Raw genomic sequence first — 13238 nt, forward strand, 5'->3', positions numbered from 1 at the left:
CGTGCCCAAGATCCTGAGAGGAGAATGGAGGAGAAGGGATTGCAGCGTGACCATCCCCTCTGGGGGGTGATTTCTCGCTTTCTGTCTCTCTGTCTCTCTCTGTCTGTCTGGCGAGCGCACACGCCCTATAGCGAAAACCTCTCCAAAAAAAAGGACAGGATAGGGACCAGCAGTTGGCATAATGGCTATGTCTCTGGACTCCCATGTAGTCGACCGCGGTTTGCGTCCTAGATCCAGTGGCTTAAAACTCATGCTGGGCACATGTGCGTACATGCCTAAGATCCCGAGAGAATGGAGGAGAAGGGACTGCGGCATGGCCATGCCCCCTGGGGAGTGATTTCTCGCTTTCTATCTCTCTGTCTGTCTGACGAGCGCACACACCCTATAGCAAAAACCTCTCCAAAAAAAAGGATAACAGACCTTAAATAACAAAATTAAATTGTGTCCCTATTCATTAATATCTGTGGTTCCTTATTAGAAGCTAAAAATGTTTACCTTTAACTAATTTCTTGGAGCATATTTACTAACAAGATTATGTTTCTTTAAATTAAATAAAAACAATTAGAGCTTTTATTCACCAGAATGTTTTCATTCTTAGTTGTACACATGAATACCTACCTTCTGGTGGTTCATCACTAAGGTATGATGGAATTTCTTGTTGATTTTTATCTGCCTGATTCATGATCTCCTAAAAAAAAAAATCATACAGACACATTACATTTTAACCTCAATATGTGAAGCGACCTCGAATTACATGCTCAATTAAGACTCAATCAATTTTATTTGGAAAAACACTAAAACACCTACCACAAGACTATCGTACTTGATCTTGTTTCTCTCTTCCTCCAAATTGTCTGTTCCTATAGCACACTGGTTAACTCAACTGTAATTAATTTCACAACAGGCTTAAACAAAAATCTGTGCTGTAACTTAAAAAAGATGTTCTATCTGAAAAGTTCTGTTAAAAAAAAAAAGAAAAAAGACATCCCTTTCTCCTTGGGGGTGGGGAACACTACCAACCTGAACCAGTAAGATTTTGATGAATTTTTAAGTACTGTTCCTAGAGCTGCTATGAACAGAGGCAGAGACAGATTTTGAAATTTAATGTACGTATGTATATGCGTGTGTATATACTTTATATATATATATATATACTATGGTTATCTCTAAGAAATGAATAAAATAGACTATGTTGGAGTAAAGAAAACATAGTTAAAAACTTTCTTTTCCCTACTTCCTTTTCCATCTTACAATACTTGCTTTTGGGGCTGGACGGTGGCACAGCAGTAAAGGGACACTCTGCAAAGCTGACCCGCATGCACTTCTCTGAGTACACCAAGCACCTGAATGTTCATGACCCAGGACTGGCTGAGGCTGAGGCTGGATTGCGGCATCTAGGCCCTACTGTGGATCTGGGTCACATAGCCCTTGACACCATGGAGATTAGCTATTAGCCTGACTGAGATGAGGAACCAGTGAAAGGCACCCAAGAGGGGGGTGAGGTGTTCTGATTAAACTTTTTAAAAGATCCTTCTGGCTGCTATGGGAAGAACTAGCAACAAGAGAGTAAGAGCAGAAACAGCTCTTGGAGACTTTGAATAATCTAGGCAAAAACAAATTGTGGCTTGGATGAAAGTCAAAAGGTCATTTGACCTTCATGCCATTCATCTTGTTATGGCTTTAAAACCTCAATCCTGGGGACCAGCAGGTGGCGTGGTGATTGAGGTGCTGGACACTCCCACATGGCTGACCACGGTTTGAGTCCTGGACCTGGTGGCTTGCTTCCTCACTTTCCTCTCTCTTTCTCTGTGTCTCTCTGGCCAAATTAAAATGAATGAATGAATGAATGAATGAATGAATCTTCAAAAAAAATCCTCAATCCTATGTACAATGAGGTATCGCTGCATCACAGAATCAGAAGCATATGCGTGTCCAGTATCTTCTGATTGCTCTAGCAGAAACCCTGACTCCGGTCACTTATCAATAGCACCTAGTTTTACCCTGATCTGGTTTATGAATTTAGCAGACCATTCCACATACTTTGGATTTAAAAAATAAAGCTACTGTGTAATCTCTTCCAAAAACAAAAACAAAAATGTGTCAGCTGGTGCATTACTGGAGGGGCTCTTGATCAATCTGTCTTAATTTTAAACTCCCAGGCCAGCCTGTAGCGTGGTGATTAAGGCAGCTGGAGCCCACATGGTTGATGGCACAGTGCAAGTCCCAGACCTGGAAGCCTAAAAAATGCACCAGGCACCTGTGCATGCATGCCCAAAACCTTGGAAAGGCGGGAGGAACTGGAGAAGGGAATGTGGTGTGGCCATGACCCACGGGAGTGCTTTCTCACCCACCCCCACCTCACGCTGCCTCTCTCCAGCTAGCACACCATTTGGCAAAATTAAAAGAAAACAAAAGTCTCCCACAAACAAGAAAATTAATTTCTTTCCATTCATATTTCTATTTTCTCTGATTTATCATCATGATAAGTTCATAACAAATTACACAGCATGGTGGTTAAGGCTCTGGGATTAGAAAGCGTGAGTCTGATTCCCAACCTGACGATAAACTGTATGTCATAGGACAAATAACCTCAGTAGTTCCTTGCTTTTTAGGAGACTTAAAATAAAAATGAAAGAGATTCCAATCCTGGCCCAGCCTCAGTAGTGCACACCACTAGGGCACTGTGCTCCACACACTGGGCCAGTGTGGGAGGCCCGGCTCAATTCTAGGTCCAACCTAAAAGGAAGGACATGCTGTCATGCCCCTGCAATCCCACTGACTCAGGAACTGAAGCAGGAGGACTGAAAACTTGAGCCTAGCCTTGGCAATACAGCAAGCCCAAGCCTTTAAATCAGACGAAAAAAAGCAGGGCATGGTGGCATGTGCCTGTCCCCCCCAGCCGGGAGGCTGAGGCAGGAGTACCACAGCCACACCCGGTCTGGGGGCATTTGTGTATGTTTATATATTTTTCCTATGTGCACATATAAGTGTATACATGTGTACACACGTGTATAGATACACACATTCTAGCCCTAACCCTGAGGAGAGAATACTGCTTAACAAATTACAAGACAAAACGTGCAGAAATTCCTGGCAGAATGTGTCCCTTCCAAGGAATATGACTATTTTGGAGCCAGTCCTCCCCATTCGACCGTTAATTTCAAAAGGACAGACACCTCTGATTTGTTCATCACTGTAATTCCAGTATCTGTATACAATACAAATACACACAAATCCAGATCACATGCCTGATCCGCTCATCAACAGAAGCTACGGCACCCTACAAACAAATACAGAAAGATCATGCACACATACATCTTACATACGTCAGCCAGATTTTTAAAACAGGTGTGATCATGATAGTAATGCGTACATTTTAAAACTGTCCTTCTGGCCCCTACCCCACAAATGCCTACTAACAGTCTTACCTTTTCAACCTAATTCAGAATCCCTTAGGAAAAAAAAAAAAAAATGTTGAGTCAGTCCCCACTGCCGGGTGGTTGAGGGAGCTGGATCCCACATGGCTAACTGCACAGTTCAAATTCCTGCCCCCTGCAGTTGAAAACCACATTGGGGCAAGTATGCATGCATGCCTGGAATTCTAACAGAATGGAGAAGTGGAGGGTAGGGAATTATGGTGTGACCACATGCCACAAGCGGGGCATTCTCCTTCCCCCTCCTCTCTAGTGAGCACACACACTCCCTGACAATTAAAAAAAACCTTTACTTTCCTACATTATATCTACCTTACAATTTAAAAAAGAAAAAGACCACCATTTAGAAAGATTGGAGGTGATTTATAATATGATGGTGTAAACGTATATGCTAATTAATCTGAATATAAACTGACGTCATCCTTCTGTGGGCAAGCAATGAAGAGCTATGAGCAGAGTAACATAAATCTGCACTTTAAGAAGTTAACTGGGGGAGGAAACCAGGAGTTAGCGTAATGGCTATGTCGCTGGACTCCCACGTAGTCGACCGCGGTTCGTGTCCCGGACCCGGTGGCTTAAAACTCACACCGGGCGCGTGTGCGTGCGTGCCCAAGATCCTGAGAGGAGAATGGAGGAGAAGGGATTGTGGCGTGACCATCCCCCCTGGGGAGTGATTTCTCGCTTTCTGTCTCTAGGTCTCTCTCTGTCTGGCGAGCGCACGTGCCCTACAGCGAAAACCTCTCCAAAAAAAAAAAAGAAGTTAACTGAGGCTAGCAGATGGTGTGCGATTATGTTGCTGGACTCCTACATGGCCAACAGCAGTTCAAGTCCCAGACCTGGTGACTTGGAACCCACACCAGGGTGCATGTACGCATGCCCAAGGTCCCAGGAGGATAATGGCGAAGGGATTGCAGTGCAGCCATCCCCTCTGGGGTGTAATCTTTCACTTTCCCTCTCATTGTCTCTGTCTCTCTCTGGTGAGCACATGCACTCTAAGGCAAAAACCTCTAAAAATTTAAAAAAAAAAAAAAAGTAGTTAACTGAACCAAGAACAGATAGAAGAACAGAGAAATGAAATACAGTCAGTGGCTACTTTAGTAATCTAGTGGGATAGACTAACACTTTGAATTCTGCCAGTTTCTCCAAATAAATGTCTCGGCCAAAAACCTAGGAACCACCTGTGACTTCCTCTTTTTCCATACTCTTATCTAATCATCAATAAATTCTGTTGTCTAAATAAATCCACAAAATGACCACCTCTCCTCTCCTTGTCCGCCACTGAAGTCTATTCTTTTACTTGTAGCTCTGCAAAATCTCAGGTCTCCAAGCTTCCATTTTTGCTTTCCCTTTAGTCCAGCCCTGTCACACTCTGCTTCCAACTCTCTAACTGCATCCTGTTTGCTCAGAGTAAAATCCAGAGTCCTGACACCTTGGCCCCTGAGGTCAGACATCTAACCTGCATGGTATCACCCCCTACCAGTCTACCTCTTATTCATGCCACTCAGTTAAGAGAATTCCTTGTTTATCCTTTCCTAGAAAGTTCTTCCCCAAGATATGTACATGGCTTGCTCCCCAACTTAAGGTCCATGTGCGAATATCCCCTTATTGGAAGATCTCCTTTGAGTGTCTACCTTTCAATAGATGAACACCCTCTACCCGTCTCCCTTACATATTTCACCTAAACCTGCTCTATTTTCTTCAATCCACTTTTTTTTCCTTTTTTTAGAGAGGTTTTTGCTATAGGGCATGTGCGCTTGCCAGACAGACAGATAGAGACAGAGAGATAGAAAGCGAGAAATCACCCCCCGGGGGGATGGCCACGCCGCAATCCCTTCTCCTCCATTCTCCTCTCGGGATCTTGGGCACGCACGCACACATGCCCGGCATGAGTTTAAGCCACCGGGTCCGGGACGCGAACCGCAGTCAACTACGTGGGAATCCAGCGACATAGCCATTACGCTAACTGCGGGTCCCTTCAATCCACTTTTGAGAGAAAAGGAAGGCCTTGTTTTTGAGCAAGTTGTATTTGAGATGTCTTCGAGGGAGACACAGGAGATGGGTGCAAGCAAACAGATTGAAGAGAACAGAGACAGCAAAGGCTGAGTCACAGTTGAGGTTCTTAGAATGGCTTGAAGTGATAGCTAAAGCTGCGGGAAATGGGTGATACGATCACGGAAAAGTGTTTAGAAGTAGACTGAAACCTTAACTGGACTGCTCATATTTAAGAGGTGAGCAGAGGAGGGGCAAGCAAAACAAAACATGCCTGAAAATGAACAGTCAAATGAGAATAGTCTCACGGAAGACAAGAGAGGAATTTATAAGCTTCTTAAAGAGAGAATGCTGATGTTAAAATAGTTTATGTTCCATTATTACCAGAAAATGTTAATATTACAGACTATATATATATATATGACAATTTTCCAAAAAATTGGAAAATTATATTACATATATACACACACATATATATGCCAATTATAAATAAATATGCCAATTATATATATATATATATATATATACACACACACACACACACACACATATATATATGCCAACTTTCCAAAAGATATATATAATCCTGTTTGGCTAGAACTCCCATCTTCCAGTAATTTGTCAAGATGACAAACAGAAAGAAGAAATACAAGCAATACACTGAGTCGTCAGAAAAGTCATGATGCATTTTTCGCATAGAAAAACAGAAAAATATGTCATGACTTTTCTGATGACCCAATATATTCTTTAGGCCTCTTAGAAAACATGGGAGTTGTTCCTCTGGGGGGCATACATGCAAATCTACAAGAAAAGTGATACTGTTGTCATCAAGGGAATGGGTGCTGTTCAAAAAGGAATGCCCAACAGATGTTACCATGGCAAGACTGGAAGACTCTACAACACTAGCCAACACGCTGCTCACGTGGTTGTAAACAAACAAGGGCAGGATTTCTGCCAAGAGAGAGTATGTATGCACTGACCATACTGCGTGCTGTAAGTGCAGAGATGGCCTCCTGAAACGTGTGAAGGAAAATAATCGGAAAAAAAAGGAAGCCAGGTTCCTTTAAACCCAAAGGCACCTGGGTTTAACAGAAGCACTAGCCCGCTCCACCCAGAGAAGCACACTCTGGGAGAACCAATGTAAAGGAACTGGGGCTGATCGAACCTACTTTCTATGAACTCATGGCATAAGAGGTGTTAAAAATAAGTCAAAGAGCTCTAGACTGTAAAAAAAAGTATACAAAAGAACTGGTAGTATACTAAAGGAGTAATGATTTTTACTATAGAAACATACAGTATTTAGATATGAGATATCTATATACAATATATATTTACAGTACATACAGTATTTATATATACTTATAGTATACATCTATAGTATTTACATACAGTGTTTCTAAACTTGTGTGTATATATATTTATATATAAATATATGTAGTTAACAAAGGGATGGCCATGCTGCAATCTCTTCTCTGCCATCTCTCCCTCCTTTGAGGATTTTTGAGCACATGCACGTGCACACACACACACACATACACACTCAGGCCTGACATGTTTTTCAAGCCAGGGCTCACGCGGTGTAGCTGGTCATGTGGGATTCAGCCACACCAACAGCTGCCAACAATCATATTTTTAAGGGTTTTCTTTTTTTTTTTTAAGTGCCAGAGCGTGCATGCACTTGCTATAAAGAGACAGAGAAAGCACCCTTGAATGGGGTGTGGTCACGTCACAATCCTTTTTCCTCCATTTCGCCATCCCATCAGAATTTTGGTCATATGCACATATCAAGCATGTTTTTCAAACTACAGAGGTAGGGCATGAACCACAGCCAACCATGTGGGACCCAGTTCCCTGAACCACTGTTCTCAGGGGCCAGCCCAACATCCATATTGGCTTATTTGTATGTGCTTATTTTGTAACTGAAGAAGAACATATATTAGAAATCAGTAATATTCATAAGTTATATTTGTAAGGATTACACAGTTCTTCTTGTCCTGGTTATTTATTTTTATCAACAGGTGAAGATCATTTAAAATACAATATACTTGAATCAATACTCCTTTAAGAAAATGACATCACTGGGCCAGTGAGTGGCATGGTGGTTAAGGTGCTAAATTCTCACTTGACCACATTCTGAGATCTGGATCCAGCAGACTGATAATTATGCCAGGTGTATGTGTACATGGGTATCCAAAATCCTAGGAGGAGAATGGAGGAGAAGGGATTGCAGTATAACCATTCCCCCCGGGGTGGGGGGGGAGTTCTTACTCTCTCTCTCTCTCTCAGGTGAGTGTATGAACCCTATGGCAAAAACCTAAAAAAAAGGAACAAAAGAAAAAGAAAAGAAAATGACACGACTGAGTTTTGTTCACAGTTGTCTTTGATAAGGAAACTCTGACAAATAGCCTATGCTAGATGCTGCTACCTTAACTGTGCGATACGGTTAAGAGTACCCACTACATCGTTTGACAGTTCTGACACGGAGTTCCACATAAGAAACTGGTAATATAATTATCAGGAAATGTCTTGCTTTCTCCAAATACTTCTATGTATTTTTCTATTTAAGTTACAAAGATCAAATGTCTCCCTTCTCCCTTGGGCTTTCAGGAAACTTACAGCTAAAATTCCAACTCAACCAGATAAGCTCTAGTGGCCTGCATAGTTCTGTCCTCTTCCCTTTTACTTCACACCCCCTCAAGACCTCCACCCTGATTCTTTTTATCCTAGTTTGCATTTTGAATAACTTATTTGTACTTTTACCGTTTTGTTAGCACATGTTTGTAATAAGCTGCTGTACATTATTTATGGAGTTAATTGGGGTAAAAATAAAATATGTGCATCCACAGTAACTTTAAGCATCTCAAGAAAAGGTGCATCTCAATATGTAGTCTAAATTTTTGGAAAAAAAAAAAAACTCTAGGCTAGAGTCATGCTCTTCCAATATACTGTTATAAGACTAGGTAGTGGTGGGGCTGGCAAGTGGCATGGTGGATAAGGGCGTTGAACTCCCACATGGTCGACCGCAGTTAGAGTCCCAGACCGGGCAGCTTGCTTTCTCACCTTCCCTCCTTCTCTCTCTCACACACACACACACACTGTTCCCTTTCTGGTCAAATTAAAATAGATAGAATGAATAAAATTGAATAAAATAATTCTTAAAAAAAAAGAGTAGATAGGTAATGGCATCCCAAGGACTTCAAGAGGCCACAGAAAAAATACATAAGATATCTATTTTACTCCAAGGAAATTTAAAACACTGTTTTATTTTTAAATGCACAAACATTAAAAAGTAAAATGGAAAGTGCCTGGGAATCTCTTTTCCTTTTTTTCTCTTTTTGTTTTAGTGCTGGAAGGCACATGCACTCACCAGAGAAAAAGAAAGAAAGGACCCCCTAATAGGACACAGTCACGCCACAATCTCCCTTCCTCCATTTCTCCATCCTATCATGATTCTGGGCATGCATCCACAAGCACTCGGTATGTTTTTGATAAGACAATGAATTAACATAAAAAGGCACTTGTTAAAATTTTAACTATTGGGCCAGCCTGTGCCTGGTAGTTAAGGCAGCCGGATCCCATGTGGCTGAGTGCGCCACTGGAGTCTGGGACCCATCAGCATGAAAAACACACCTGTGCATGTGCATGCACGGCCGAAGTCCCGAAAGGAGAAATGGAGACAGGGCTGTGGCATGACCATTCCCTATGGGGGTGTCTTCTCTCTCTCTCTCGAGCAAACCACACATGCCCTCTGGAAAAAGCTTTTAAAAAACAAAAGGGGGACCGGCAGTTGGCATAACGGTTATGTCGCTGGACTCTCATATAGTCGACCACGGTTCGAGTCCCGGACCTGTTGGCTTAAACTCACGCCGGGTGCATGTGCGTGCGTGCCCAAGATCCCAAGAGGAGAATGGAGGAGAAGGGATTGCGGTGTGACCATTCCCCCTGGGGGCTGATTTCTCGCTTTCTGTCTCTCTGTCTCTCTCTGTCTTTCAAAAACCTCTCAAAAAAAAAATAAAGGAAAGGAAAAATTTTAACTATTTGTGCCATCTATACTTTTCATTCACATTCCTAATGTACATACACACACACCAATCCTTCAGTGATATTACCTCATTATGAGTATTACCGCTTTATTACCAAAGTGAAATAATTAAAAACTAATTGACAATAAAAGTGTCAAAATTATCATCTTAAATGGCACCCTTAAATGTTATGTTAGGGACCAGCAGTTAGCATAATGGCTATGTCACTGGACTCCCACGTAGTTGACCGCGGTTCACGTCCCGGACCCGGTGGCTTAAAACTCATGCCGGGCGCATGTGCGTGCATGCCCAAGATCCTGAGAGGAGAATGAAGGAGAAGGGATTGCGGCGTGGCCATCTCCCCTGGGGGGTGATTTCTCACTTTCTATCTCTGTGTCTCTCTCTGTCTGGCAAGCACACGCACCCTACAGCAAAAAAACTCTCAAAAAAAAAAGAAGTTATGTTAAACACAATTATTAAATTCTATAAAAAACTTCTGCCCTAAACTCACTGAGTCATGAGATCAACATATATTTGAACCTTATTATGTGCAGGCACCCTGGAGATGAACTTAGATTTCAGTGTGATTACGCACACACAGGTAGGAACACACTTTCCTGACATTTAGCAGTTTGGTGAATCATTCATTCTTTTTCTTTCTTTTTTTTTTTTTTTGGAGATGTTTTTGCTATATTCTCCTCTCGGGATTTTGGGCACGCACACGCACCTGGTGTGAATTTAAGCCGCGGGCCGGGCTCGCGCGCGCGCGTTCGGCTACATGAGAGTCCAGCGACATAGCCATTACATCATCTAGTCCCCATTCATTCAAGAAATAAAATATATGTGCTCTCTAGAAGCTCATAATGCACAAGTTTCTATTGCGACATACTTTCTTTCTTTCTTTTTTTTTTTTTTTTGGAGAGGTTTTTGCTATAAGGTGTGTGCGCTCGCCAGACAGAGACAGAGAGATAGAAAGCGAGAAATCACCCCCCAGAGGGGATGGCCTGGCCACACCGCAATCCCTTCTCCTCCATTCTCCTCTCAGGATCTTGGGCACACACGCACTCGCGCCCGGCATGAGTTTAAGCCACCGGGTCTGGGACTCGAACCGCGGTCGACAATATGGGAGTCCAGCGACATAGCCATTATGCTAACTACTCCTGCAACATACTTTCTTAAGGAAGACAATACGACAAGCAACAGCCCTTAGGGCAGGACAAATGATTTATCTTACTCTATGGACCTTTTGGTCAGGACATGTGAACAACCTATAATAATACTAAAACTGGTTATAAGCGGGTTTTTTTAGGAAATTGTGACATGTGAAAGACTTCTTTCATTTAGTTACTACAAACTCAAGAGAAGTTATTTTTAAGTACTGTAGGGGGAAAAATTATTCTTGTCCAGTACTACAGTATCATAGATATAGCAGGTGGCAAATAAATTGAGTGAGGATTAATAATAACACTGCTCCCTAGAGGATAATTCATTCCAATAATAGAAATAAGTAAACAAATGCCTCTTGGGAATCATTAAAAAAAAAGAGAGAGAGAGATGGATCCATGTTGTTTGCATTTTATATATAAGCTTAATGCTTTTATTCATAATGAAAATAAAGTCTGAAAATAGCATACCAATTTGCCTATAGGTATCATCTCTGTACCAAAGGATGTTAAATAACACTAACATGTGGTATAAACCTAGCTACAAAATACAGTGCACAACAGTTTAATTTCAAGCCACTTCGAAATACCTGTTATTAAACAGTGAGTACCAATTTCCCTTTGTAAGAAAAAGACTACGAATTTGCTAAATCCTTCTACACATTCTATATATAGAAACTCTGCCACATCTTCACACCCATGTCTTAGTTTCTTTGCCAAATAACTGCAGAGATTTAAAAATGTATTTATGTAGGACTTTAACACACATACAGCAACAGTGTACGTGGAAACACCAACTTACTACTTTAGGCTTCTCTAGTTAACCAACTATCCCCAACAGACTGCTTTTAAAGATGGCCCCTGCCCATTAAATCAACCGAAAACAGACGGGAAGAAATGCACTGAATCTGGGAAGGAAGAAAACGTAATCCACCAGTGAAACTGAGAAGTGTACACCTAGTGAAAAATAACTGACAGCGTCGAAATAGCAATTTTTAAATGTCCTTATGTGAAACAATATGCAGAATTATAATACCCCATCAAATCGGAGAACCAGTACACTAGTCGTCTTTATTCAATTACATACCTCATTAGTTCAACAGATATACGGATACAGTCAGGCACAATTAGGCACAAGCATCCAAAGGTCATATTCTGGAGGTGTTTATATATAAGCCACTGAGATATTTCCAGGAAGTAGGAAAAGACCAAAGCACTCAATAACTGAAACAAAGAAAGGTAAAGATTTTCCTGAAGTTTACACACACACACACACACACACACACACACCCCTCCGCAAATTTATTTGTCTAATGAGGTAAACCAAGTAAGCTTTTCTAACCAGAGACGGATTTTTACTGAACCTGGTTCAGTAACAACAACAAAGACTAAAGAAATAGAAGAAAGCAAAACAGGATTTATTAAAGGCTACTTCTTTTTTGAAATCAGGCAAGGGTACGCGCGCGCGCACACGCGCACACGCACACACATATATATACCTGTTGGTGTGATCGCACTATTCCTGGGGAGCCCTAGAAAGCACCCACACCAGTGGAAGCTTCAAAGGTTAAACAACAGCATAGAGCAAATAACTACATATAGTAAATAAAGTATTTTCATTTGGAACCGGCACAGCGTTCACACGGGGGAAACAATTCAAAGGAAGAACTCTCCTCTTTCTTTAGGTGTCCCTAGAGAAAAGCGGTCCCTTCTCCCCTCAGCTGATTCCTTTAGGCACTAGCGAGTTGTAGGGTTTTTTTTTCTTTCTTTCTTCTTTTTTTTTCCCTTTAGCAGAGGGAGTGACGTGGCAGGAGGAAGAAAATGACCCTCGAAGCGCCCTGGCTGGGGCTGAGCCCGGCACCTCCTCCCTCGGCTCCACGTTGTACACCCAGCACAGCCCCACTCCCACGGGGTCCCGATGTCTACAGAAGAAGCGTTCAGGAGAGGCGGTCAGATTGGACGTGGAAGCTCGGGGCCAGTCTGGAGCTGCGTGTGCACAGCAGGCACCGTTTTTATTTAGATCGGGAGGCAGGGATGGCACGGATGGGTGCTCCCAGCGCCCCTCTCCACTCCAGCACTTCAAGGCTTAGGTAAGGCGTGGGGGTAGAGCCGCCCTGCCCCGGAGAAGCACTGGGAATATCCACTGGGGGCCTGAACCCGAGAGGGCAGTCTATCAACAGGTCAGGACTCCGTGGGGGGAGACCAGCGCACATGCCCCTCCGCCGCATCCCCACCCCAGACTGCTGACGCCCGCCCACCCCCACTCCCACCCGGACACCCAAGATGCTCGGAAGGGACGAGTGAAGAGTAACCCCGCCAGCGAACATCCATCCGCCCCCAACTTGGTCCTGCCCCTCCCCCTTTCCCGCCCAGTCCCCCCAAAAAGCCCCGATCGGGACAGCCAGGCCCGAGGAGACAGGAGGTGGGGCGCAGGCGAGCCCATGGACGAAGGCAAGCGAGAGGAGGGCAGGAAGCCAGGACGGCGCCCCCGTCCTCCTAGCCCCACTCACTCACCCCGGGGTCTGGAGCGGCGCCGGGGGCTGGGGCGAGCGCAGGGAACAGCAGCACCAAGGAGCGCTGCGGCGGCCTGGGCGGCAGAGGCGGCTGACTCAACCCGGAGCAGTAGCAGG

General features: G+C 43.3%; 1 protein-coding gene across 2 annotated transcripts in view; it reads right to left on the reverse strand.

Moving 5' to 3' along the window:
• Positions 1 to 13238, reverse strand: part of TMEM263 (transmembrane protein 263) — a 22949-nt gene extending 9711 nt beyond the window's left edge. The window contains exons 1-3 of one of the 2 annotated variants that reach the window (XM_014584942.2): positions 13123 to 13238; positions 11696 to 11832; positions 619 to 688 (exon numbers count right to left, since the gene is read on the reverse strand). In XM_014584942.2, coding sequence (XP_014440428.1) covers positions 619 to 682 — 64 coding nt within the window. In that variant the 5' untranslated portion in view covers positions 683 to 688; positions 11696 to 11832; positions 13123 to 13238. The remainder of the gene's footprint in view (positions 1 to 618; positions 689 to 11695; positions 11833 to 13122) is intronic. The other variant, XM_006170346.3, reaches the window with a different exon arrangement.

The sequence above is a fragment of the Tupaia chinensis genome, unplaced genomic scaffold (assembly GCF_000334495.1).
Source record: "Tupaia chinensis unplaced genomic scaffold, TupChi_1.0 Scaffold148234_1, whole genome shotgun sequence".
In the NCBI taxonomy this organism is placed as follows: domain Eukaryota; kingdom Metazoa; phylum Chordata; class Mammalia; order Scandentia; family Tupaiidae; genus Tupaia; species Tupaia belangeri.